A 24840-nucleotide genomic window follows, 5' to 3' on the forward strand; every position below is an offset into this window, starting at 1 on the left:
TGCAAACGGGCAACTGGACATAACGGACAGGTTTGTTCGCATCTCTGAAAGTTCGTAAGTTGAACGTTCGTAAGTCGAATGTTCGTAAGTAGAGGAGTCCGTGGACAGAGTCTTTGGGAAGGCGGTTGTGTCATTGACGAATGTGCTGAGCTGTTCTCTTTTCAAGAGGTAAGGGGCGGGGCTATAATGAGGAGGGCGGGGCTTATGGAGACTGGGCGGGGCTTCGGTGGACTGGGCGGGGCTAGCGGCCGCAGACGATAACCACCTAACCGTATCCCTCCGACGCTACAGCCACTTCACTCACTACACAGCGTCCGACGACGTCGAAATCGCACGCCGAACGCCTCGAAATAGCGCCGGCCGACGCGAGCGGCTCACGCTCGTGCAAAAGCGGCGCGATGACAGCGACTATATTCGCTCCCAACGGCCCGTAAAGGCGCCCGAAGTCGGGACTATTTTCAAGTATCGGAGCGAAAGGTAGTGAACGAGCGGGGCGCCGCCATGTTGCGTCAGGCCTCGGCTTCTCGCGCCTCCCCTCGGCTACTCGCAGGTCGGGCCCTCGCTCCCCGCGATTCCCCTCCTCAGTGCGTCGCGAATCTGCGTCCGAGCGAGCTTGAGACGACGGCGGTGCCGCGGGTGTGCTGCGAGGATGAGCTTGGCTCGAGGTTGCGTCTCGGAGGGCGGGGGTGGTGGGGGGAGGCCCTCCAGCCTGGTCGCCGCAGCGAGGTTGTGTGTCGCTCCCGCCCGCAGGGGAATTAGGAAAGTTCGTAGGCTCCAAGCTGGTGTTAGGCCGCAGTTGGTGTTACTACCAGGAGGTGATGGGTTTCTTAGTTTGCGCTTCTTCAATGTTTAGTGAAATGCATCGCCTCTTGGATGATTGTGCATTCATTTTAGCCAGTGTTAAGGACGGCATTAAGGAGGGTTGGTTCTGTTTCAATGCCATGCAGTGGGTTGCGATTCGTGGTGTTTACGTGTGGAGTGCGTTGTGGTATTGTGTGTGTGTGCCGTATATTGTATTGTGTATGTTGTGTTTGTGTATGGAGTATTGTGTGATCCTGAAATCTATGTAGTGTGGTTTGTGGTATGTAATTGTATGTATTGTCTATTTTCTGGGTTCACTTGGATACGCTGTTGTATTGCGTATTTTACGTCTGTGTATGGAGTACTTGTACTGCGGTATGTTGTGTTCGTTGGTGAATATTATGCTTGTATAATGTATACTTGTAGTGTGTTTTGTAAAGTCTGTATATGTGCTCTGTAGTATGTATTATGTTTGTTTATGGAAAACGCTGGGGGGGTGTCTTGTAGTGTGAAAAGGCGCTTTTTCGCTCCTCTGATTCCTCCAGTATACATACGTATTCTGATTCTGCGTGTATTTGATGTGACTTTATTCTGGTGTGAGTGGGTTATTTTTATATTTTATTTATTATTTTATTTACCTACGTGACTTTACCGAAAGAACCAAGAGTATGGGTTATGTATGTATGTAGAGTGATCTGTGCAGTGTAATGTATTTAATGTGTGATGAGTTTTTTTATGCGTGTATTGTGTGTTTATGTATTTGCGTGCTGTTGTGCATAGCGTGTATTTTTGTACCTTTTTGTGTGTGCTCAGTGCATGCGTGATGCATGTTGCGTGTAGTGAACTTTCTCACACTGCCCAATTCAGATTCAGAAATGCAAAAATACGTTACGGGCGCGTGTCTTTGCATCTAATCTTCGAAAGGCTTTTCCACAATCACCGTTCATCCAGTTAATTGCATCCCCACAGGATTCCTGTCACCGAAACGCAACCCCCCACTATGACCCGACGCCACCCACGTTTTCCCGATAGACGTTACGTGCTCCATCTGAGATGGCCCCACACCTCAGTGCTGTACTTTTTCTCAAGGCTAGTCGTCTCAAACGTGCTTCGTCACAGTGAAGATCCTCGTGTATTTGTGCTCACCCTGCTGATGTACTCTTCGGTGTTTTATTCGTACACGCCGTGTATGACCACGAAGTACATGACGAATGTGTATAATGGACGTGAATGTAGTGCGTTGTGTTGAATTCTATATTCTGATTTATATGTTATGCATTTTGAGTATGCATATAGCATGTGCAGTCTTTATAGCGTGTTGAAACTGCAGAGCTACTAATATATTTATAATACGTTGTATAATGTGTGCATAATGCAGTGCGCGTATAAAATGTGTATCGTTTACACCAAGAATAGTGTTGATTGTGTATATTTTGTGTTCTCAATGTGCACTGTACACCATATATAATTAGTGTGTTCTTTTGCGTGCATAAAGTGCCCAGTACAATGCGTGTATGGTGTATCTAGCACCCTTTCTAGCCTCACGTTGAATGTGTGATGTGTATGGAGCTCTACCTGCTGTCTGCCCGTGGTACTGCACCTTGCCCACGTGGCTCTGTTGTCATGTGAGGCACGTTCTGTTTGCGTCCCACGCGTGGTGGACAACACCGCCTTGCAGTAAGCGCAGTGAGCGGGGGACACGCCTTATTCACCTTGTGGGGATTAGATTAACGCGGCCAATTTGTCCCCAGAGCTCATTGTGCAGGTGGTGCTTTTGTTGTGGGTTTTTTTCTCCTCTTGAGAAGTTGCTCCGTGGTCAAGTTGTTTACCTACCCCACCCATGTGTGTGGCGAGATGTTAACTGCCTCGCCTGGCATACAAGGAGGTCGTGGGTTCGATCCAGATCCTCACGCCTGCGGTTTATTTGGAGTTGACATGTTGTCTCCCCGTGGTCGTGTGGATTTTTCTCCGAGTTCTCTTGTTTTTTCCCCTCCACATTTAGAAACGTGCGATTCAGAGTATTTGGCTACTATATATTTCCACGCGATAAGCCACTTCGTTGAGGTATCATTTGTGGCGAGGTCGTTTCTGAAAAATCTCAGTAGGCCTTTCCTAGTAAAATACAATAAAAAGTTTAATAGTATTTAGTTTTTGACTGATGCTTGGGGTTAAATTCTGAATCAAGAGTCTTCTTGTGAATAAACAATGGGGTGGCATTCTTCTGCATTAGCAGCCCACACTCATTGGTGTAAATTCCACAGTACAATGGTGGTAGCCAGTCTCTCCTAGCATGGTGGCCAGTACTGACTTGGCACAAAGTGAGTTATGTCCTCTTAGCAAAATTAGCTTTAACTATACTACTTTATAAATGTGCACCTTGTGCGATTTGTCGGTGTCTTTATGTGCAAACACATCTTTTGTAATCTTGAGCTTGTGGTGAAGATTTCACATTCATATGGGAGGAGCAGTCTGTCCACAGCATTGTCACAGTTCAACTCCCTGCACCAAGTGACGCAGGCTCACAGCGTGTTGCACTCATTGGTACTGACCCTTGAGGAATGAGGATGTTTTGACTGGGAGCCTGCTTGTCTTCCAGCTTCACGGGATCCAAATTAATTAGACACATTGTTGTTTGCAAATGTTCTTTATGCCTTTAAACATATCATGTGCATTGTTGTAAACATATTCTATCATTATTTTCCTTATTGCTTTATAATATATAACTACAGTTAAATAATGTTTTTATTTTCTCAGGAAACTTGTGACAACTTTTTTCACTTTCGAATGTCAGCATGATTTTTCTTTTTTCCCGGTCATGATCCTTTTCTGTGATTGAAATGCAAAGTGAATGTTTGGATTAGGAGGTCATGTAAGAAGTATATTACACTGCAATTTCATAAACCACCAAATACCCTTGTAATGGTTTTTAGACTAATGGCAGCTTGTCAGAAATTATGATTCACCAACTGCCCTTGTTTACATAGGACACCAATAAACAAATTCATGGTGATGTACTTTTATACACTTAATAAAATTGCACAATTTTCAAACGAATATTTTTAAAATTGTATTTCTATGTTGTTAAGTTACATGTGATTTTCAAATATTTGAATATTGCTATGACTGACAACACGGCCGTTTTTTGCAAGCACCACATCACAGGGTCTTTAACGTTTTTGTTTAGCCTGCTGAGGTCACACTTTGATAAGCATTCCTGTACACTTTCTGCGATTGAAATGACGTTAACAGATTCATTGAAACCACCACTCTTGACAAATTGCTAAGCGTAAGGGGTCCAAAACCCCTGCGTTCCCAAACATTCACTACCAGAATATTTAATCTTGCACAAAAGCAAATCTCATTCATTTTAAAAGCATGGTCCTCCTACAGACAACAATGTGGGCGTGCATTTTACGCTGCAAACCACACACACATTTAATGTGGTGTGTAGGACATCACGTAGAGTATTATCACTTATCGCGCTTGCCCCTACACTTTAAACGGTTAAGGAAGAGAGTTTTTTCCAGTTATTGTCCAAATATTAACATTGCAGCCTTTCAGGCGAGTAACGATTCACTCTGCAAATATCATGAATTGTCACAGTTCAGCTTTGCATTTCTCATTAACAATCGATTCTTATTTGTCCATGAAAGTAAATGCAGCACATTTAGTTGGTGCAGAGTTTGTTAAGCAGTTATAATCTTCAAATTCATTCATATTCTTTCCTACATGCCCAATTAGATGCATAAGAAACTTTCTTTTCATGAATTGGTAATGTAATATCCCAGCTTTCTTCCCATTCTTCACTTGCTGAGCTGGTACTGTAGTAACATCTAAAGTGGTCATTAGCTGGCTAATTGTAATGTCTCCTTTTGTTCACTGCTATTAGTTCGTATTTTAAGTTGACACTGCTTTTCCACAGTTTGAATATCAATAGTGGAGTGTTTTGTTTAAATGCATTCTTGTGTTGTGTGTACAGCCTTAATGCGTCATGAGAACTGCTCTCTTGGGTTCTCCAGTTTCCTTCCATACGCAAATCACCCAGTGAAGGAATTGGCAAAACATAATATTGCAGCATCCTTCTGAAAAGGCGTGTAGCGAGTCTTTCTTGAAAACGTCACTGCTTATTGCGGCGGCGTAAACGTCCGCTGTACGCAAGCATCAATTCTGTCTTCTTCAGGGCAATGAAGGGCTGTGGAATCAACCCTGTAGTGTTTAACAATTGGAGGGTTGTAACATTTGTGACCTTAAATGGACATGTGTGTTGAAGAGAAGGTTAAAGGAAGCAGTTGTGTTTTTTACACCACTTGGTACACGTGACCTGGTCAAACGTCGAATTATCTCTGGTCATATGAGCTTTGCAGTGGCATTTTATCTTGGTATGCAGCCCAGAACCAAGCGTTGGAAATGTCATGATACTGTGCTAGGATTTAGCCTCGACATAAGACAACTAATGTTGACTTCCCACAAATTTGTAATTATTTTATGGACCCCGGAGGTGTCTTATTGAAATTTTTACTCGCAGCTTTCCCATTCCGAGTCAAGCTCTGTAGCCAGAGCATCGCTTCATGATGCCCGTGGACCACCGTATTAGTGCCCAGAATACTTAGTATATTGATGGTGAATGTAAGGGTGTGTTTATGCTGAAAATAGTGTTTTATTGGCATTACAGTCCGTCGGGGATTCAGAAGAATTGTATTGCTCCCAAGTGGAATGGTGACGCAAAACTTTTGCAGACAGAGGCAGTACATGCAGACATTTCTTAATCTTTCCACACACATGTTCACACATCTGTAAACAGATGTGGGATATTCATATTCTTGGTTCTTTCGGTAAAGTCACGTAGAAGGGAAATAATAAAACAATAAAAATAAAAGATAATAACATGAAATTCTCACGACGTTTCGGCCACAACGCAAGCAGCGGTCCTCAGATCTTAAGACGCTGTCTTTCCGACAGCACTGTTTCTTCACCTGAGGACGGCTGCTTGCGTTGTGGCCGAAACGTCGTGAGAATTTCATTTTATTATGTTTTATTTTTATTTTATTATTTCCCTTCTACGTGACTTTACCGAAAGAACCAAAAATATGAATCCCTGCAGTCACGAAAAGCTTTAAATCGAAATTCAGATATAGCATGTTAGGGGGAACTTGGAGAACGCATTGTTGTAAAGAGTATCACATTGCGTTTACAGAGGTATTCAATCATTGCTGGAATTTGGCATAGGTATGGTCGAGTCTGCTTATAACTTGTAAATCTGAGGACCCAACATTCTTTAAGTTGTGGCTGGAAAAATTATTGCTGGAGGTTAATTGGTGGCTTGTACCAGACATTTACCTTGGATTTCATTGGTTTGCTGGACTTGTGATTGTTATTTTTGCCATATGTTTGGGTGTCTGTGGGTTTGTTAAGATGTAGCTGCACGATTATCTGTATTTGTTGCCATTTATTTTGTTATTTCTCGAGATATTTCCTCGTTTTTGTATTTCCTGTTTGTGGTTTTAAGTGCTTTGAGATGCTGTTTTCGTGATTTAAGTGATCAAAATATACTGGAATCCTTGTGGTTATTTGAGTTTACAAAGCATCTAAATACGGGAACATTTCCAACATATGCTGTTAAATGAGACGCAAACACTTGGATGCGTCTCCCTGGCCAAAGCAGAGTAACTTGGCTATGTTAATCTCCTGTTGGTCAGCATTGAGCTAGGGCCGAAGATATTCCACATTCCCATGACCAGTCTCCCAATAATACATCCACTGTTGACTTTCCACAGCGGCACGAATATTTTTCAACAACGGAGAATTTACAATGGGCTCGAGGTGGTTTGTCCAATTCCTTAATGAGTCCTTTACATGTGGGAGGAAACCAGAGCCCCTCGAAGTCACACATATGAGAGGATACGGCCTTAAATGTCTTTCACCGATGGATCAGGAACCCACTTGCTGTACTGCAATATGTCGCCTGGCTTGAAGCTCAGTGGGTTGAGTCTCTCAGCTCATTACTTTGTGGCTGACCACCCGTTTGCATCACATGTGTATAGTCAAACTAGTTCATGAAGCCCGTCTTTGCCAGAAAAAAAGTTTTCAATATAAGAATTAACCTGATAGGATTTTTTTTTTATCCACGATCAGACACTAACAACTACTAAAATTTGTATTGTTCCGCAAAAAAACTGTTGTTGACGACTTGATTCAGCTTGTTATATTTAAAGACGTACCCATCGGAAACCGCTCAATTCAAAGAGTCCGTTATTTTTTATTGGAAAGAACACAAATTTATGAACTTAATACTCTGAGGAGAACCTCTTATCTTTTACCGTTTTCGAATTATTCAGATTTTAACGTACTAAAATGTGTATTTTTTTTGTTTCAAAACCGTTTGAATCCGAAATATCTCAAAAATGAAAATATTGAATGATGGTTCATGTTTATGAGGCACTTAAAATCGAGATTTGGGTGCATTGAAATGGAAATCTCGGATTTCCAGATTGTTCCTGTTGTTTGCGTCCTCAAAGCTACAAACGTACTAAATTTCAGCTTTCTACCTTGTCGGGAAGTACCCAACAGGTTTTTGAGACCTACATGAAGGTCTTTATTTATATCGATGACTAGCTTTCCTACCCGTGGAAAGTACCCACATGGCAAATTTAAAGTTTGTAGCATGTCGGGAAGTATGCTAAGCATTTTGAACAGACACAAAATCACAACTTTGCCTTTTATATATGGAGATGAGAATACGCGTCTTGAGTGGATGTTGTGCAATAAGCGAGCGGTAGGTGGCGCCTTTAGCACACAGATGACTGTTACGTTGCAGGATCCTCCCCTGCCTCTGACACGCTTGCTGCACTCTCCACAGCACTACGCGTCGACCAGTTCACTCGCTCTCACACACAATTCAATGAATTGTCTTGCTTTGGGTTTGCATTTCCTTAAAAAATGTCTCGTATAATTGTTATTGCCTCATTTGAATAGTGTTTGCTTAATTTGTCTAACTGCAACCGCATTTAATTTTTTGCTATTTAAAAATGGAAATTCTTGGATTATTAGCAGAATAATTTATTTTAATTAATTGATGAATCAGTACTCGAGGGTTCTTGACAAGCTAAACTTTCATAGATCCAGCTTGTAGCTCAGGTGGATCTTTATCTGTTATTCCTTTTGAATTCTGTTTTCCAATAATGTGAATTGTTCTGTACAAGGTCTAGTAATACTTTTTATTCAAAGGCACAATGTAAATTTGAGCTATTATTACTGTGTGTGAATCAATACGTTATTGGTAGCTCTTTAAATGTATATATGTGTGTGCTCGTTCATGTTTAGGGGCAGTTGTCCCGGGCCTTCCAAAGGTAAAATCACACTTAACATGAGTACCGTGTGCAGTGTGTGTAAATATACACACAGGGGAGACAATAGCAGCTAGGAATGGATGGTGGAAGCTACACCACACCCTCTTGCACCATACTGGCCTTTATAGGTGCTTGCTCACAGCATTTTGCTCCATCAGTCTACGTAGTGTACACCGGGAATCTTCGTATTTTGCATATGTGTGTCCGTGTGTCTTGACGTGTTAGTTGTATGTGCCTGTGTGTGTGCATTCCTCAAAATATGGCCTGTTGTGTAGGTGTACCTGTCTATAGTTGTCAGCTTGTTTCCATGTGCACACATGCCTGTCCATCTATACAAGTCAGGATCTTTGTGTAAAACAACGTGTGTGTGTGTGTGTGTTCATGCTCATGTGCCTATGTGTGGTGACAGCAGTGGGGTCCGGCGCGTGGGACAGGATGTGCTCGGAGGGCCACGGCTCCCGACTGACTCCCAGCACTGGCATGTCGGCCAAGGAGCTCTGCGAGACCGACGACCTGGCCACCTCGCTTGTGCTCGACCAGTACCTGGGCTTCCAGACGCACAAGATGAACACGCGGTGCGTGTGTGAATGTGTACACGTGTGTGTGTGTTCAACCCATTGCACCTGGTTCTTTTGCGTGACCTCCTTCCAACGGGCCTTCGACACTTCACGTCGTCTCAAAGAGCACCTATAACATATGCACAATTGCCATGGTGACGTCACCCCGTCACTGAGTGGTGAACGGCGATTGTTGTTACGTGTGTGTGAATTATGGGGAGCTGTTGCGCCATGATTAGCTAACTGCTGCCAACATGGGTGAAAACTATCTGAACTGGTTGTGGTCCTCCTCTACGTCGATTCAGGCTTACAAGTATATCCATGCGCATTGTGTATTAAACATCAGCATTGGTGGAGACAAAGGCATCCGGGCGTGGTTCTGGCCTCGCCACCCCCTCAGGTGCCATGCTGACATTCATAGGTGCTCAATAACAGCATCTGTCCCTACAGCTTGTGTAAGCTGCACAGGTTATCGTTTGTCTTTATTGTATGAAAGTGTTTGTTTGTGTGCTAGGTGATACCCCAGAACTAATTTAATGTTAAAACGGTCTCTTGATTCTCGGGCATTAACACGGAACTCGAAGAATCCTAAACTTACCTTAGTTTCTATTATGTATGTTGAACTTCTTTCGCATTTTTCGTGGCCAACCGTGCTTATTGGGAGGTGCGGGGGAAGGGCACAAACTAAACATGCAAAAAAATAGCTCAAAAATAATAATGTCTGCTGTGCACAAGGTCCCACATGCCATCACCGACTTGTTGAAAAATGCAAATTATCGACGTTGACGTAGTGGTACAGTCGTGCACGTACTGCACGACAATTTGTTTCAACTCCCGACCCTGCACATCATCAGTGACCAGAAAGTATATGAACCTGTACCGGTCAAATTTAAGTTGACTTTACCTATAACGGAAGCATGGTGAAGTGAGAACCGTGGGGAGATGGGCAGTAGTTGGGCATGGGAACTGGCCACACTGCCCTGCCAACCTCGTGTCTTACTTTGCCCTATTCAGCACAGGCAAACATCACCTTCCCCCACAGTCTGTGTAACCGATACGGAGGATCTTTGTCTTTGTATGTATGTATGTGGGGAGGGTAGTGTAGCGGTTCGCGCGTTGCACTACGAACCCAGCAACCCGAGTTCGATTCCCGCTCTTGGCCAACATTGCTAACGAATATCTGAACTGGTCCTGGGACTCCCCTTAGTCGACTCAGCCTCAAATGAGTACCTGGTGCGATGTATAAACATCACTGGGGACTCAAAGGCATCCAGGCCTGGTGCTGGCCACCCACCCCCTCCTGTGGCGTGTCCCTCCTTCACAGGTGCTCGCTAATAGCACTCGCTCTCCCGCAGTCTGTTAAGGCTTTTGTGTGATTCAGTGCATTAGTACATTTTTCAAAAAGCCTATGAGTGGTGAGTGCATATATGCATATGAGAGCGTGACTGTTCGTGAAAGTATCTGTCTGTGTGCACAGCACAAATCCATGCACTCCAGGTCAAGCTAATACAACAGAGCCATCGTTCACTTCTGCGATTGTGAATTTCACACGTTCCCGTCAGCAGTGGTGCTCACTGAGACAGGATTCTATTTATATCAGAAATGTCATCAGTGCCTGGCAGGCAAATTCTGCAGCCAATTAATGTTTGTGCTCTCCTCACAGTGTCAGTGTCATATGCAGTTTGGCGCCCATGCTCTCAATCGTCTTATCAACGGGCAGTTGGTTCTATTATTAGGAAGTACCTTTATTACACACATCCTTTCACAGTGTACAGGCGGATATCAATGTTATCCGTGTATAACTATAAAAGTTGAACTCACAATATTCAAAAATCAATAAGCCATGTATATTGTATAATTGTTAATTCAAATAAATTTTTTACCAAAATAATACATAAAGCGCATTAAACTTAATTCAGGTGTTCTTTAGGATTGTTTTTATTTGTGCCTATTTTAGGCAAAAAAAGTCCGGTATCTGTATTAATAGCAATGGGGAAATTGACCCATGCGATGCGTTACAACAATTTCGCTAAGATGCAAAAATCTGGCCCGGAGCTTTTTTGCTGAGTTTTTAACCGTTAAACGTTCATACATTCATATGCCTTGATGCAGGTATATCATCACTGATAACCTTCTGCTTTTAAAACAAATTGAAGGTCTCATACTGCTATTGTCAAGGAGGCGACCTGACATTGCTGTGAATCGGTGAATGCTGCCTTTGCAGTTAAAGTTCTCTTAGCGAATATTACTATCTGGAGCTCCGGATGAATTTGCTTAAACTACAAATCTCCTGATCCACAAACCGATTCTTCTGATTTTTCACAGTTTTTTTTGTAGCTCAGAGAATTCACTCAGAAGTGGTCACACAACCAATACATTCACCTTATTGTCTAAGTTTATTCAAAACTAGGGGTAGTCATAATAAAAAGTCTGCTATTATTTGCATTTGTTTGTGCATAAAAACACCGTCCCTCTCGCATAACTGCAGTGTTGCACTGTTTGTCTATCTGTGTAACCCATGGAGACATAGCATGTGCTATCGTCATTGAGTCTACGTGACAGAAATGTCGCATTGGCAGCCCGCAGTTTTTCGGGGACATAGCACTGTGGTGTCTCTCCAGCCGAAGTGCTGGCTGGCATTATCTTGTCATGTTTTGTAAATTACCCTTCCGTCACAGGCATTTTTAACCCGAGCACAGGCTGGGTGGCAATTATCTATTTAAACCACAATTCCACGAAACAAACATCCAACCTGAAATACAAAAATACCCTTTCTTGTAGGTTGTTTGTCCTGGGCTGTCTGGCACAAGATTGAGGTTTTGTTTATGCAAAAAAATATAGATTTAGCATAACAATTTGTCCCTTAAAATGTGTTCTTTCATTGATGATACATGGACTCTGAATTATACATATAAGATCTATCAACTATTTACGCAAATTGCACACAGTTATGCATGCATGCTAACATTACATTTAAACAACTGTACAAATCAGAAACAATACAAAGGAGATGTAAAAAATGAGTCAAAATTGATTGTCAAATTGACTTGCGACTTGAAATTGTGACAATTCATGACGGGTTATACAGGCCTACTTTAAAGTCACAGTTGAGCATGCCATTATTGCACTCGAGTGAAGTCACTTTAATACATCATTAGAGTGCTGCAGTGGTTTGCCTCGCCGTAACTTTTACAATATTTTTTTGTTCCCTCATTAACAGAGCTTCAAACTCGTGTCACGCTCTCCGGGACACACAACCTAGGTATGTATCTCCGAGGAAAGAGCCGTCTTGTTTTTATTGGCTTGTACCCCTTTCAATGCGAGTGCTCACATTAGCTTTTATGCGCTTTATAGGTGTATTTAAATCACCTTTCATTGACCTACCCCTTAAGTGTGTGTGTGTTTTAGATGTAGCCCCTCTACATTACATATTATACCTAAAGTAGCTTGCCAACCTGTTTGCCATCTTTGGTTTGCCGAGGCAAATCCAGTTTCTTGTGCCAAGTTTAATTGATTATTCTGAAGGCTGACCATGGGGTACATTTCTGCTATTTCGTTGTTGGTGTGCGCTTGAGTATATATGTTCCAATGTTTGATGCTTGTATGCACGTATATCATAATGCACATCAACGACAAGTGGAATCTGAACCTTTATTCTTTATTAACTTAAATGAGTACCTGGTGCTGTGTGAACATCAGCACGGGGGAGGCAATGGCACGCTCTTTGGACATGAGTCCTCCCCACGCTAACCTCCCCCACCCCCCATATGCCATGCCTGCCTTCGTAGATGCCTTATAAAAGCCATAACTCACAAGGACGCTTGTCACTGGCATTAATATTGACTGGCAATAGTCGCTGCACTATTTTCGACATACCTCCATCACGCTTTGTTGTTTTCCTACAAGTTTCCATCGTTGCATGCAGTAAATGTGTTAAAGATTGCATTTGATGATTGCCCAAAGAGTGCCCAGTGTATCACGGCTGTACGGGTAAACTTGGTGGTGATCTTTATCCTCATGTATGTACATGTGTGTTGGGGAGTGGTAGTGTAGTCGATTGCGCACTGCACTCTGAACCCGGCGACCCGAGTTCGATTCCCGTGCATGGCTAACCTCAATGGTGAATCTAAACTGTTCCTGGGGCTCCCTCCCCTAGGTCGACTCAGCCTGCAATGAGTACCTGTTACAGTGCATGAACGTCCCAACGAGGGAGACAAAGCCAGTCCGGCATGGTGCTAACCCATAGCCCTTCGGTGCTCGTTTACAGCAAGTGTCCCCAACAGCCTGTGCATACTACATGGGATTAGGGCTATCTTTGTCACTGTTATATAAATACACACATCTTTCTGGCTGCCAACCTTAGTATGCCATACCGATGTCCTAATTAAGCTGACCTTTCTGTGTGTATGGTGCGAGGCAGGTTCCGGCCGGTGAAGGGCCGCCGCGAGGAGCTGCGCAAGGTGGCGGAGCAGCTGCGTGTGGACGGTGACGTTGAGAAAGCGTACCGCGCGCTCAGCGCCCGGGAGTGGCCGCGCAACCACCTGCTGCACAAGAGCATCTTCAAGGAGCACGTACGGCATGCAGGGCCACGCATGCACGCAGCCTGCTCGCCGGAGCAGGGGGCCCGATCCTCCTCGGGTCGATCCTAGCCCGGATCGACCACGATCTTTATAGCGAGTACTAGAGCTGGGAGTGGGGGGGGCGGCGGTCCGTGCCTTGCCAGCGGTTCCCATGAAGGGCGTTGCTGTCCAGCCTAGGACCACTCGCTGTGGGTGTCACTAGGCCTAAACATTTTAATGTATGATATGCCCTCTTAATGTTCCCCAATCTAGCCAACTAAATCCCTAACCCCAAAGGTATAAAATGGGTGCAGCAGGTTAGCACGGTTGGCGACGTACGGTGCGGAAGAAGTTCGACATACTTACATGCATAAAAGACCTCGCCTGCTCATTGAAGGTCTCTCGTGACGAAGCCATGTGAGCCGAGCCGTGTGTGTTACGAGGCTTGCAGTCACACACAAAGCCTCGGGTCACCGGTAACTATAGGAAGGTCGCAAGTTAAAATCCTTGTTTGGGTTCACTCGGGTCACCACCCCTCTGGGCTCGATAAAGTCGGTACCGCTTTGTGGAAAAGTCAACAGTGATTGCCCTATGAATAGGTGAAAGTGACGATTTTTCTTACAATGGCTCAGGATTTTAAATGGGAGATGAGGTTCACTTCAATGCTCAATTGAGTGAGAAATCACTTTGGCACATGTACACATACGGAGGCTTTTCTTCAGAGCAGAGAGAGGGCTGAAAGACTGACTGGCCAAATCTGGCCTCAAACTATAAAAATGCGTTCATTCTGCCTATTCCCTACTGAGAAGGTGGGACTGACCGTAACGTTTACATCTACGAGTCCCGTGAGCAAACAGGAGCGTTCCTCATCTTGACAGCGCCACTTAATCTCTCTCCTCTTTGCCAACTGCAGGTTCTCCGCTACCTCCGCATATTCACGGCGGAGAGCGGCTTTGAGATCCAGCAGTGCACGCGATACTCGTCGGAGAAAAACGGCGCCAAGGTGGTGGCCACGCGAGAATGGTTCGTTCAACCGTGGAGAGTTTTTGTGTGCACGCTTTTACACAGAGCACACACAACGCCTCGCAATCATCACTGTTTGCACCGGATAACAAATCAACAGGGAAGGGTGTTTGTCCATCCTCAAAATAGAGCAGCATTTAGTGCTAATTATACAAGAGCAAACCATTGTGTAGCTGTGTCATTGCTAGATTTATTTTATCTTCCTTCTGATATTTGGAAACCACTGGAGCTACGCACTTGTGAATTTAGATTGAGAACTTATTTCTTTCGAACTGCTTTTTGTGTTTAGTTTGTTATCCTTCCCCCACACCTCCGATTACCATGGTTGGCTACATATGGTGCGAATAAAGTTCTACATACATAAGTATTTATTATTTTTGTGCTGTTAATGCATTCGAATGCAATAATTAAATGAACGCAGCGCTGCATACCTATGGGGTTCGTGAAGCAAGCATCACTTTGTGAAAAGCCAACACGAGATGTCCAGTATTGTGTGCCGTATGACTGTGTAATTCCCTCCGCCTGTTTAAGGTCAGAAATGTCGATGAGAGCACTACCTCGTTCTCTCGGGTGGGGTGGTAACACGTGTTTTTGAATAGCGCATTTGTGGTGTTACTCCATTGATAGTAAAACCTGCCAGTGCTTGGTAAAAGCATTCTGTGCTACGAAGACTGCCAAATGAGTGGCTCTTACAAAGGTATATTGAGTGTCTGTGGTGTCGAATTGTATATTGAAGCCTTTTTTTTTTTAAACACGCACATACACAGCAACTTTTATTTGGTGAGATTAACATGTGCTCGATAGCTTGCGCAGTGAAAAAATGTCCCGTGCTGCACGTTGTGTGAGCGTTGGTCTCTGAACGTTTGGTTCTGACTTGATGCCAACAGCGATATTTCTTGTTAAGCAACGGAAAGCATTGCAGTTCTACTTCACGAGCCAGCATTTAAATAAATTGCTCGTTTAATTCATTATTAAGTGGAGCACCGTTTTCGTGCCATGGAACCAAGAATTATGTTTTGGATGTGGTCTATAAGTGCATATGCCCTTTTATCAATTATCAGCTATTTGGGTCCTGGGGGTGCCCTCCACCAGCAGTGGATTTACCAAAGGTCTGTACATATACATGTTTTTAGGAAACGCATATCAGTGGCATATGTAGTATCTTAAACTGTATTTTGCTTTCATTAGCTTGCCTTTTATTCTCCCCAGGTTGAGCATCGGCACGGAGATTAAAGCAACTGGCCGTGCGTGGTGCTGAGTCACAGCCTTGTTGGCCTTAGGGCTCGCCAACAGCGCTTGTCCCTTGGGACGAATTTAGTCTTAACCTCATGCTGGATTCTTCGTCTTCGCTCGCAGGAAGAAAAACGAGAAAATGGAGCTGCTGGTCGGCTGCATCGCAGAGATGACGCCCGAGGAGGAGGCGCTGCTTCTACGGCACGGCGAGAACGACTTCAGCGTCATGTACTCGACGCGCAAGAACTGCGCACAGCTCTGGCTGGGCCCAGCCGCCTTCATCAATCACGGTGTGTGTGGCGCTTTGTCCCTCGAGGGAGCGGACTGGGGCGTCCATTTCTTCCACCCAGCGGTCACGTCACTTGTTGGTTTCGACTATAAGTCATCGTCCCTTCCAGCGACATGTCTTTCCCAAGCCCAGTTGCTTGTCTTAACAGGCAATTTGATGTTCAGGTCAATGTTATTTTTGTTTACATACTTGTGGTGCCTTTATTGCTCTCTGATCCATGTGTTCTACTTTACGTCTCCTAAGTATCATTCCAAGCATGCACCATCTGCATGCTCTTTTTTGTGCACTTTTCAACTTTTGTTCCAATTATTTTGCCATTGTTTTTGTTTCTGATCCAGATGACCTCGATGGCAATATTTCAGTTATGTTTACTTGATCAAACAAAATCATATTAAAGTCAACAAGATTATTATTTTTGTCCATAATAAATAAAACAGTTCATACTCATAACTGGGATATAAAATACGTTTTTTTTCCTTGATGTGTTTTCAAATGTATTGGTTTACTCTGCATTGATGGAGAAATAATACATCTACATATAACAATCTTCCATCAGGGACATCAGCTCTAATAATAATGCTAATGTGAAAACAACACATAAATCACATTACAGTAAAACCAAGTGCCTATTGCAGAGAAACAAATCTGTTTTGTAAATTGACCAGTTACTGAAGTCGCGTGACTTAAAATAGGACATTTATATTTTTAAAAATTTTCCCGCCACTTAATGGAAGTCCAGTGAATACAACCTCGCAGAGCTTGTACAATTCTGAAGTAGCTTTGGATGGTTTGCTTGGGGAAATATACAGTGGAAGAAAACCCTAATAGTAATGTTTAAATCAGGCCATGTGTAGCTGTGCTTGGAGCACTCAACTCTCAAACGTGTCAAAATCCTCGTCCGTCAGGGATTGACCCGGCCCATCATTCCTCCAGGGTCGATAAAATACGTTGAACTTACTGGGAAGTTAAACAGTGGCTTGCCCTGTTTTGAGATTAGGCCCCCACGATCGGAATGCGGAATTTTCATCACCAGCTTATTTCCACCACTGTAGATGAGACCTGGCTCATTGCTTGCTCGAGCAGGGATACACTTTAGCTTAAGTCCTAAAAGCCTCGTGTTCCATCAGCTGGGATTGTGGCACCCTCTCACGTGGAACTAAAATGTGAAGCTTAAAAATTGGGACGTGTCCCCATAGCTCTATGCACACCCTGTTCCTATTTCAAAGAAGATGAGCAGGCATGAAGCTGTGTGACGATAAGCAGATTAGTGTGCATTAAATTTATTATTTTAATAAGATTGTCCTTGTCTTCCCGAGCTTTCTGTTTTCACTTTAATGTGTCGGAGTGACATAGCCTCGTTGTGGCGACGCTAGCAGCAATGGCAATGAAAAAATGCATTGTCTCGGAGAAGAAGGTCATCTGCATGATTTACAGAAGCTGGCTCGCACAGCCGAAAATCGATGCATTGTTCTAGGCCACAGAGTCGTTACAATTTTCCATACGGCGTGCATTCACATTTATTTTCAGCAACGCTCTGTTCCTATCCATGTTCGACATCGATTGTTAAAATAACTTTTGAAAATATCAACGCTGCCTTGAGTTGACTTTTGAGTGGCCAGCAAAATTAAGCCTTGTGCCGGAATCCCTCGACACGCGTGGTTGTATTGCATGTATCCTACTGTCCGAACTACACACGCGTTTGATAGGAAAGCCAACCACGCGTGTGGCCTTACTCACAGGGTCTGCTGGATGAATGTGTAAATGCTGCGATGTTAATTGGTATTGACTTTTCGATTTTGCTTGGTCAGGATTAATATGACACGGGGGTTGGCTGCACATTGCTCATCAGTTTTATCCAACAGCACAAACAAGCCCCATGCAGGCCAGCTTGGGACACTGCTTCCCCTACCTTTACATGTCTAGATCAGTTGGGCTCTTGAGTTGTAAGCACTGCCATTGAATCCTTGGAATGTACATGTGATTCATATAGGCTTAGAAGTTTGTGGCAGCCCAACACTATTAAAGCGCACCAGTTGTGAAGTTATTTCTTGTTCATAACATTGATTAAATATAATTATTTAAGTGCATGCATGGTGTATTATTTACTGCCTGCGCTTTGCGTTGTTGAGTGTAACCCCAGAACAATTGTTCTTAACCATCAGCTTTCACTTCTCATCGGTAATTTTATTTGGCTCTTGCTAAAAAGGTGCCGTGGTAGCGATTAAGACTTTCTCTAAGGAACAACGAGTTGCAGTTAGCTGCCTGGTTGGTGTCACCTATACTGACATGCTTTGTTGTTGCACCACTCCCATATCAGATGCAAACCTTTCTCTCAAGCCTCTGACATTTATCTGTGACCCACGGTAATGATGTGTAATTGAAGCTAACCAATCTTTCCTGTTTCTCTCCATGTTTTATACTGCCACGCTGTGTGCTGCAGATTGCAGGCCAAGTTGCAAAGTGAGTAAACGGAGCACATTTTTCAATTTCCATTCTCGGTTTTAACATCTTGACGATATCAACGTTTGCGGCGATTTAAGCGATTGAGTAATTTGCATCGTTTGAAGCGCCATATTTAAATTCTCAGCAGCTCTCCCGCTATATTTTTCACCTGATGACGATTACTTGTGTTACGATCGAAACGTTATTTTTATCATTTGTTCTATCTACGTGGCCTCATCAACAGACCCAAAGAATATGAGATGATTGTTGTTATAGAAGGAAGTGTCTGTCGTCGTTGTTGTGCTGCGCGCGTGCTCAGTTTGTGTCGACGGGACGCGACGCGGCGTGCGTGCAAGTGCTGCGTGATGTGGATCCCGGAGAGGAGATCACGTGCTACTATGGTGACGGCTTCTTCGGGGAGAACAACGAGCTGTGCGAGTGTCACACGTGCGAGAGGTAAGGCGCGATGCGGTGCCACGCAGTACCACGCATGTGTGCATTGCTTCATCAGCAACGCTCAATTATCCACAATTATGTCAGGCTGGTTGGCCCTTTGAATAGGACGAAAAATGTTCTTCATCTCCATAGAAATAAAAGGCAAAGTTGTGAATGTGTGTCTGTTCAAAATGTTTAGCGTACTTCCTGACATGCAACAAACTGGAAATTTGCTATGTGGGTACTTGTCAGACTGTACACCATGCAAACATTATAAAAATACTTTTTTTGGGGAGGGGGGAGCTCAAAAATGCATATCTCTTTTTGCACAGCAAGTGAGCTGTGACGTCAAATCTGTCACGTGACCCGCGCATGTGGAAGCGTAACGCATTGTAGTGTAGTGGTTAGCACGCTGCGCTACGAACCCGGCGACCCGAGTTCGATTCCCGCTCACGGCCACTACTGGTGATAATTATTTGAACCGGTCCTGGGCCTCCCCTAGGTTGGCTCAGCCTCAAACGATTAACTGCTGTGGTGTGTGAACATCGCCACTGGGGAGACAAAGGCGGCCGTGCGTGGTGAATCCAAGTCCCGGGTGAAGCCGGGTAGTAAAGCTAGTATGTAATAAGTTAAAGGTTCATTGGTCAGGTAGCAAAAAAGTTTTTCATATTTTTTCGTTCTTATGGCTGAAGTAGATGCAGACCAAAAACTACAAGTTCATATTCAACTGGTCAAGATGGACGATATTGGAGAGACGAGTTCCCATTGTAGTAATATGGAATGACCACCACTGGCTCAGAACAGCCAATCGAGATGAACGCTGCCATTACTAAAGTGACCAGGAAAACACAACTTGGGTCAGATTAACATGTTGTGTAATATTTGTGATCACTACAAAATCAACAAGGGGGCAAATCAATAAAGTAATGTGTTGTGACCTTCTCATCAACATGTGCAGGGGTCGGGCAACCAAAATTACAAGGGACATTTTTTTCGAATTCGTTAAAACAATTCATAATTTCTAAAGCCGCAATGAATGTGAATACAAGACGGTCCTTAATAATTTACCTGAAGAAGCGGTCTTTAAAGAGCCGCATATGTCTCCCAGAGCCGCAGGTTGTTTCCCCTGAACATGTGAATCTGCCAGTTTTTTTAAATTCTAAAATGCATAGCTTTGTCATAAATCGGTGATGACACAAAAAATAACAAGTGGACACTGAAACATGCGTAATGGAACTTTGTATCCACCTGCCAATTCTAGCAGCCACTTGGCTAAGCAACACACACCTCCACCTTGCTGAGAGCTGAGCCCAACAGAAGGGGGGGGGGGGGGGACACACGTTCCACGCGAAACTGACAGCCGCGCTCCGTGTGTGGTCGCTCTGCTTGCGCATTTGCAGGCGAAGCCAGGGCGCCTTCAAGCCCAAGGACGGCTCATCGGAGGCGCCGTCGAGCGGCCTCAACAGCGCGTACCGCCTGCGCGAGACCGACAAGCGGCTGCACCGCCTCAAGAAGAGCTGCGTGGGCGGCAGGGATTCTGCCGGGAGATATTCCAGGATGCCCGGCGGCACCGACACCCAGCGCAGCGCGCGCCGCCTTCTCTGTACGCCGTTCGCTCCCGTCAATACCGAGCGGCCACCAGTTTTGGCTCGTGAACATCAGTCGTGCGCGCGCGCGATCGCCAATCATTTTCCGGTCTTGTTATCGTACCGTGTATTCTTCTGAAGCTTTCGGTACATGTACGGTGCCTGTGTCCATCCACCGCCGGATGAGGGCCTCCCCACGCTGTGTACGGCTAGTGTGGGTTATTTCACTGTGCTTGATGCTGGACAGTGTGGGGATGTTCATCGTAATAAAAATAATTTCATTTGCAAAATTACAATTTTTTCAAATTTATTTGACATGTACGTAACACTTTTATTAAAGGCGCAGTAAATGCACTTGAAAATGTAGACCGTTTATATTGACGTTCTTCCTAATTTGAAAAATGTTTTCCACCTGTCCCCAGTGTCTGCTTGTCTCAGTCACTAGCCACCACTTAATTTGGTTTCTTCCAATACAAAAGTTTGGCATTTGCCTAAAAGCATTTATAGTATTCATATTCTTAGGTTTTTTCGGTAAAGTCACGTAGGTAAAACATTAAAATTAATAAAAGTAAAATAAAAATCACGACGTTTCGGAGGCAACACAAGTTTCCGTGGCTGTGACGGTTCCACCTGCAGACGGAAGCTTGTGTTGCCTCCGAAACGTCGTGATTTTTATTTTATTTTACTTTTATTAATTTTAATGTTTTACCTACGTGACTTTACCGAAAAAACCTAAGAATATGAATCCTTGCAGTCACGAAAGCTTCAAATCTAGAATTTATAGTATTTTCATGTTTACTTGGTGTCATTTTAACCATTACACATGTTACTATTTTTTTATTCTAATAACTTCTGCCAACACAGCTAAATAATAAAAATCTGCAAACCCCTCTAAGTTTTATAACAGTGCATGCCAGAGCCTGAATTCACTTTTTCTAAAACTGCTACATTCCAAAATCAGCAAGTTCTTCACGATTGGTGGTAAAAACTATTCTCAGCTGCTATACAAAACCCATGGTCCCCTCATCATAGTGAGCAATGTCCTGAGAGTCAAAGCAGCAACAACAACCACATATACCGCTGATTAAAACTATAGTAATGAAGGCGGTGGAATCTAAGGGAGTTCTACTGTATGGATACAGTACTTACCATTACAGATCCTTAATCACTGCAAATTCTTTACCCAGCAATAAGACGCTCTCAATATGGCCCATGCTCCCACAGGCGACTTGAGACGCAAGTTGAGAACCCCTGCTAAGAAAGCATTTGCTAACAGGATTATGGCAGTGGCAGCACAAGTATATGATAACCATACAAGTTTCTAAACTTGCCTGTGTCTCATTGCATATAGTGCACAAGTATGTATGAGATGCACACCTCAGGAGCTAGGGGGAAGATTAGGAATTATTAGGTCGAGTAGACCTCTGATTTCTGACCATCAATAGCAAGTTTTATCTGAGCTGTTCCTGGGACTCTCTGCGACCTCCCAATGGTCTGGCCAAACAATCCCCAATACCAATGGAGTATGGGGACACCTCCATCCGGCAGGGAATTGACCCAAAGGGGCTGTGCATTATTCTTTCAGCTTAACCCGGTGATGCAACATCCTTAAGAGAGAAGCTTAACCACTGGTCTTGCCCCATCTTCTCTCCCTCTCAACCCGCAGCCAATGCCAAGAACGCGTGCACGCCCAAGAAGACGACACATAAGGCGCGGGCATCGGCGAACAGCAGCCACCACGGCAGCCACCACGGCGGCCGACTGGCATTCCTCCCCTCCGGAGAGCACTTGACCTTCGACGCTGTGGAGCTGCTGGCCACCGCCATTCGCCTGCGCCAGCCGAGCCGGCTCGTGCCTCGTGACGGGCGACCGGCGCCGCCGTACCGCTCGCCCGCCGGCCTGCGCGCCCCCACGGCACCGTGCGACGAGTTCTTCCCGTGCGTGCTGCTCGCCACGGCGTCGCCTGCCGGCCCCGCCGTGCCCCCGCGTTCGCTCAAGCGCTGGCTCTCGGGCGGCGGAGGCGGCGGGGGCAGAAGCGACGGCAGGGAGCGGCCGAGGAACGGCCTGAACGGGCTGGCGACGGTCGGCACCGCTCGGCTGAAGGCGCTGCTGCAGCAGGCGCTCCTGCGACAGCCCAAGGTGGTGCTGATTAAAGACCCGGCCGTTGAGCGGCTGTGCCGCGGCGGGCGGCGGGCGCGCGACCCCGCCGCGAGGCCGGCTCGCGTCGGGGAGCCCGGCGGCCGTGGCAACGGCGCCGACGACGGCCGTCCCGTGCCTTCGCCGGCGTGCGGGGCTCTGGCCGGGTGCAGCGAGGTGCTGGCCGACGCCGCCGACGCGCTCAGCCTGTGCAAGGCGCCGTTGCAGGCGACCGAGGCGAGCGACGCGGCCGGGGGCCGCTTGCCCCCGTCGCCGGCGTGCGGCACCAGCACGGGCTTCGGCGCCGGAGGGCGAGCGGGTGCGCTGCCCGCCGAGCCGGCGGTCTCGAATGCGCGCGAGTGCAAGGCGAGGGCGGGCGAGGCGTACGGCACCTCCGTGACTCCGCCACCCAAGCGCTTCCCGCTGCTGCGCATCCCCCCCGCGGGGCCCGGCTCGGGCTCCCGGAACGTCGCCTGGGAGCCGCCCGGCAGCACCGCCGCCGCCGTAGCTGCGGCCCCCTTTTCCAGCAATCTGGTGGCCGACATCGAGAACTGGATCCTGGAGGGCGACCCGGACTTCGACTCGGATCTCCTCAAAATTGTGGCCGGCGCGGGGGCGGCCACCCCACGCTCGAGTGTCGGCCGGAGCACGCCAAGACCGGACGGCGATTGTGACGGCGGCGGCGGTGGCGACGGCGGCGACGACGACGTCGATGGCGGCGACGCCAGGCGGAGGAAGCGCTCGTCGGGGAGACCGGTGCGGGGAGACGGAAAGCTTTTGCGGCTCTCGCCCCTGAAACGAAACGCGTGCGGCGGCGGCAGGAGGGGCAGCCTCGGCACCGCCAAATCTCCCACGCCCTCGCCACCGGCGGCAGCAGATTTGCAGACGGGTGGCATCGCCCCAGAGAGGCGAGGGAACTCCAAGAGGCGGCACAGCGCGGACGAGTACCAGGCGGTGCTGGTGAAGAGCGATGGTGTCGTCTCCACCGCTACCACCACCACTGCCACCGCCGCTACCACCCAGCACCTGGAGGGCATTGACTCTAGCACGGTCGTTCGCGCACAGTTGCCCAAAGTGCGCATTGTGCGGCTCAGCGGAGGCTTGCACAGCGCTGCCAGCTACGGAAAACGAGGCCGTGGCTGCAAAAAGGTGTTGGTGTACAAGTCGATCGGACCGACGGGCCCCACGCAGCTACGGCTGCGGTTGCAGAAGCGCAAGATCCGCAAGCACAGCTCCACGCGCAAAGACGTGCCGGAAGCGGAAGCCACCATCGCCGCTCCCGTGAGCGCCGCCGGACAGGCGGCAGCGGCGGTGGGGGCACAGGCTCACAGGCGGGGTGGATCCTCACAGAAGAGGGGAACCGCTGGGGTGGACGTGCCTGCGTTCCTGCCGTTCTCACAGCCCAAGCGGCTGCGCCTCATCCTGGGCAAGGAGTCGATTGACATTGACATTATGGCACGCTGCCAGGCGGGGATTTAGTACAGCAGCGGTGGGAGAGAGTGAGAGAGACATGAGGACTTGTTCAATAATAGATGCTGCTTTCTGTTTGCAGACATTGTCAAGCGTCTGTGAATATGGCTGAGCTACATGTCGTCACCGTGTTTTGGGATAAAGCTGACCACATTCATCATGGTCGCTGCAAAATCTTACTGCAGTAAACACATATATCATATAGAAACGCCCAACCATCCATCATATTCAAGGACACTATTAACTTCTCAGAGTAATTTCCACTTTTTTTTCTAAACAACCCCTGTTCCACACATTTTCAGCAAGTCATTGTCACACAATACATTGGCTGAGTTGGGCTCCATTCACACAGGGCTGGCAAAACTTGCACTATGACCGGCTCGGTTTATTCAAGCCCTGCAGGAGACACTTTGCTTTTGTTTGTGAAAAATAGAGGGTCGGTGGCCCAATGAGAGCAGTGTGGGCGTGGCACAGATGGAGGATGGTGTGTATTTTCACAACGTGTTGTGTTTTATTGTTTGTTATTGCTCCTTGAATCTAAGTGCAAGGTCACCTCCATATCACAAGCATTTGAAGTCAGGATTGTCCTATTTCAAGGCACATTGATCAGTTGGCTTTTTAAAAGACATGCAGTGTTCTCAGAATGCCGTGTCTTAATGGCTAGTGCCCTTCACAACCCTGCTCAGAAATGTCACTTTTTAATTTCTCCAAAAGGTCACGTGCTTGAAGCTAATCTTGAGTCAACAATTGCCTTTTCCCCCCCTCATCTTTGTCTGCAAACATGTGGCAGTAATAGCAATTCTCCATTGACATGGTGGTGCTTAGGACAACCAATGTTGACTGCCCCCAAAGTGGTGCTCCTTTTATTGACTGGGGAGGGATAATGGGTGACCGAGTTGATCAAACTAGAATTTAAACTCCGTAACCCGATTGCTGGTCAGTCATTTTAGCAACAGCACAAAG

At 46.1% G+C, this 24840-nt stretch overlaps 1 protein-coding gene across 4 annotated transcripts; it reads left to right on the forward strand.

The window, feature by feature from the left end:
• The first annotated feature begins 299 nt into the window (after positions 1-299).
• LOC144722959 (uncharacterized) lies at positions 300-24020 on the forward strand. Of its 4 annotated transcripts, none has more exons than XM_078601413.1 (10): positions 300-477; positions 8557-8722; positions 11925-11966; positions 13125-13275; positions 14177-14286; positions 15643-15809; positions 18249-18268; positions 18570-18706; positions 20086-20288; positions 21938-24020. In XM_078601413.1, exons 2-10 carry the CDS (start codon positions 8583-8585, stop codon positions 23884-23886), a joined length of 2919 nt encoding a protein of 972 aa, XP_078457539.1. In that variant the 5' UTR covers positions 300-477; positions 8557-8582; the 3' UTR covers positions 23887-24020. The 4 variants fall into 4 exon arrangements, with proteins under 4 accessions (XP_078457539.1, XP_078457537.1, XP_078457538.1 ...); XM_078601411.1 differs by having other exon boundaries at positions 311-550; XM_078601412.1 differs by having other exon boundaries at positions 398-550; positions 8560-8722.
• The last annotated feature ends 820 nt before the right edge of the window (positions 24021-24840 follow it).

Source organism: Lampetra planeri, chromosome 16, assembly GCF_965212315.1.
Source record: "Lampetra planeri chromosome 16, kcLamPlan1.2.h2, whole genome shotgun sequence".
Taxonomy (NCBI): Eukaryota; Metazoa; Chordata; class Hyperoartia; order Petromyzontiformes; family Petromyzontidae; genus Lampetra; species Lampetra planeri.

Excerpts from the sequence above, each read along its gene's own strand:
- LOC144722959 (XM_078601409.1), top strand. The coding sequence starts at position 8,090 with ATGTATATATGTGTGTGCTCGTTCATGTTTAGGGGCAGTTGTCCCGGG. Across the intron at positions 14,287-15,642 it reads GTGGTGGCCACGCGAGAATG|GAAGAAAAACGAGAAAATGG; the intron begins GTTCGTTCAACC and ends CTTCGCTCGCAG. Across the intron at positions 20,289-21,937 it reads CAGCGCGCGCCGCCTTCTCT|CCAATGCCAAGAACGCGTGC; the intron begins GTACGCCGTTCG and ends CTCAACCCGCAG.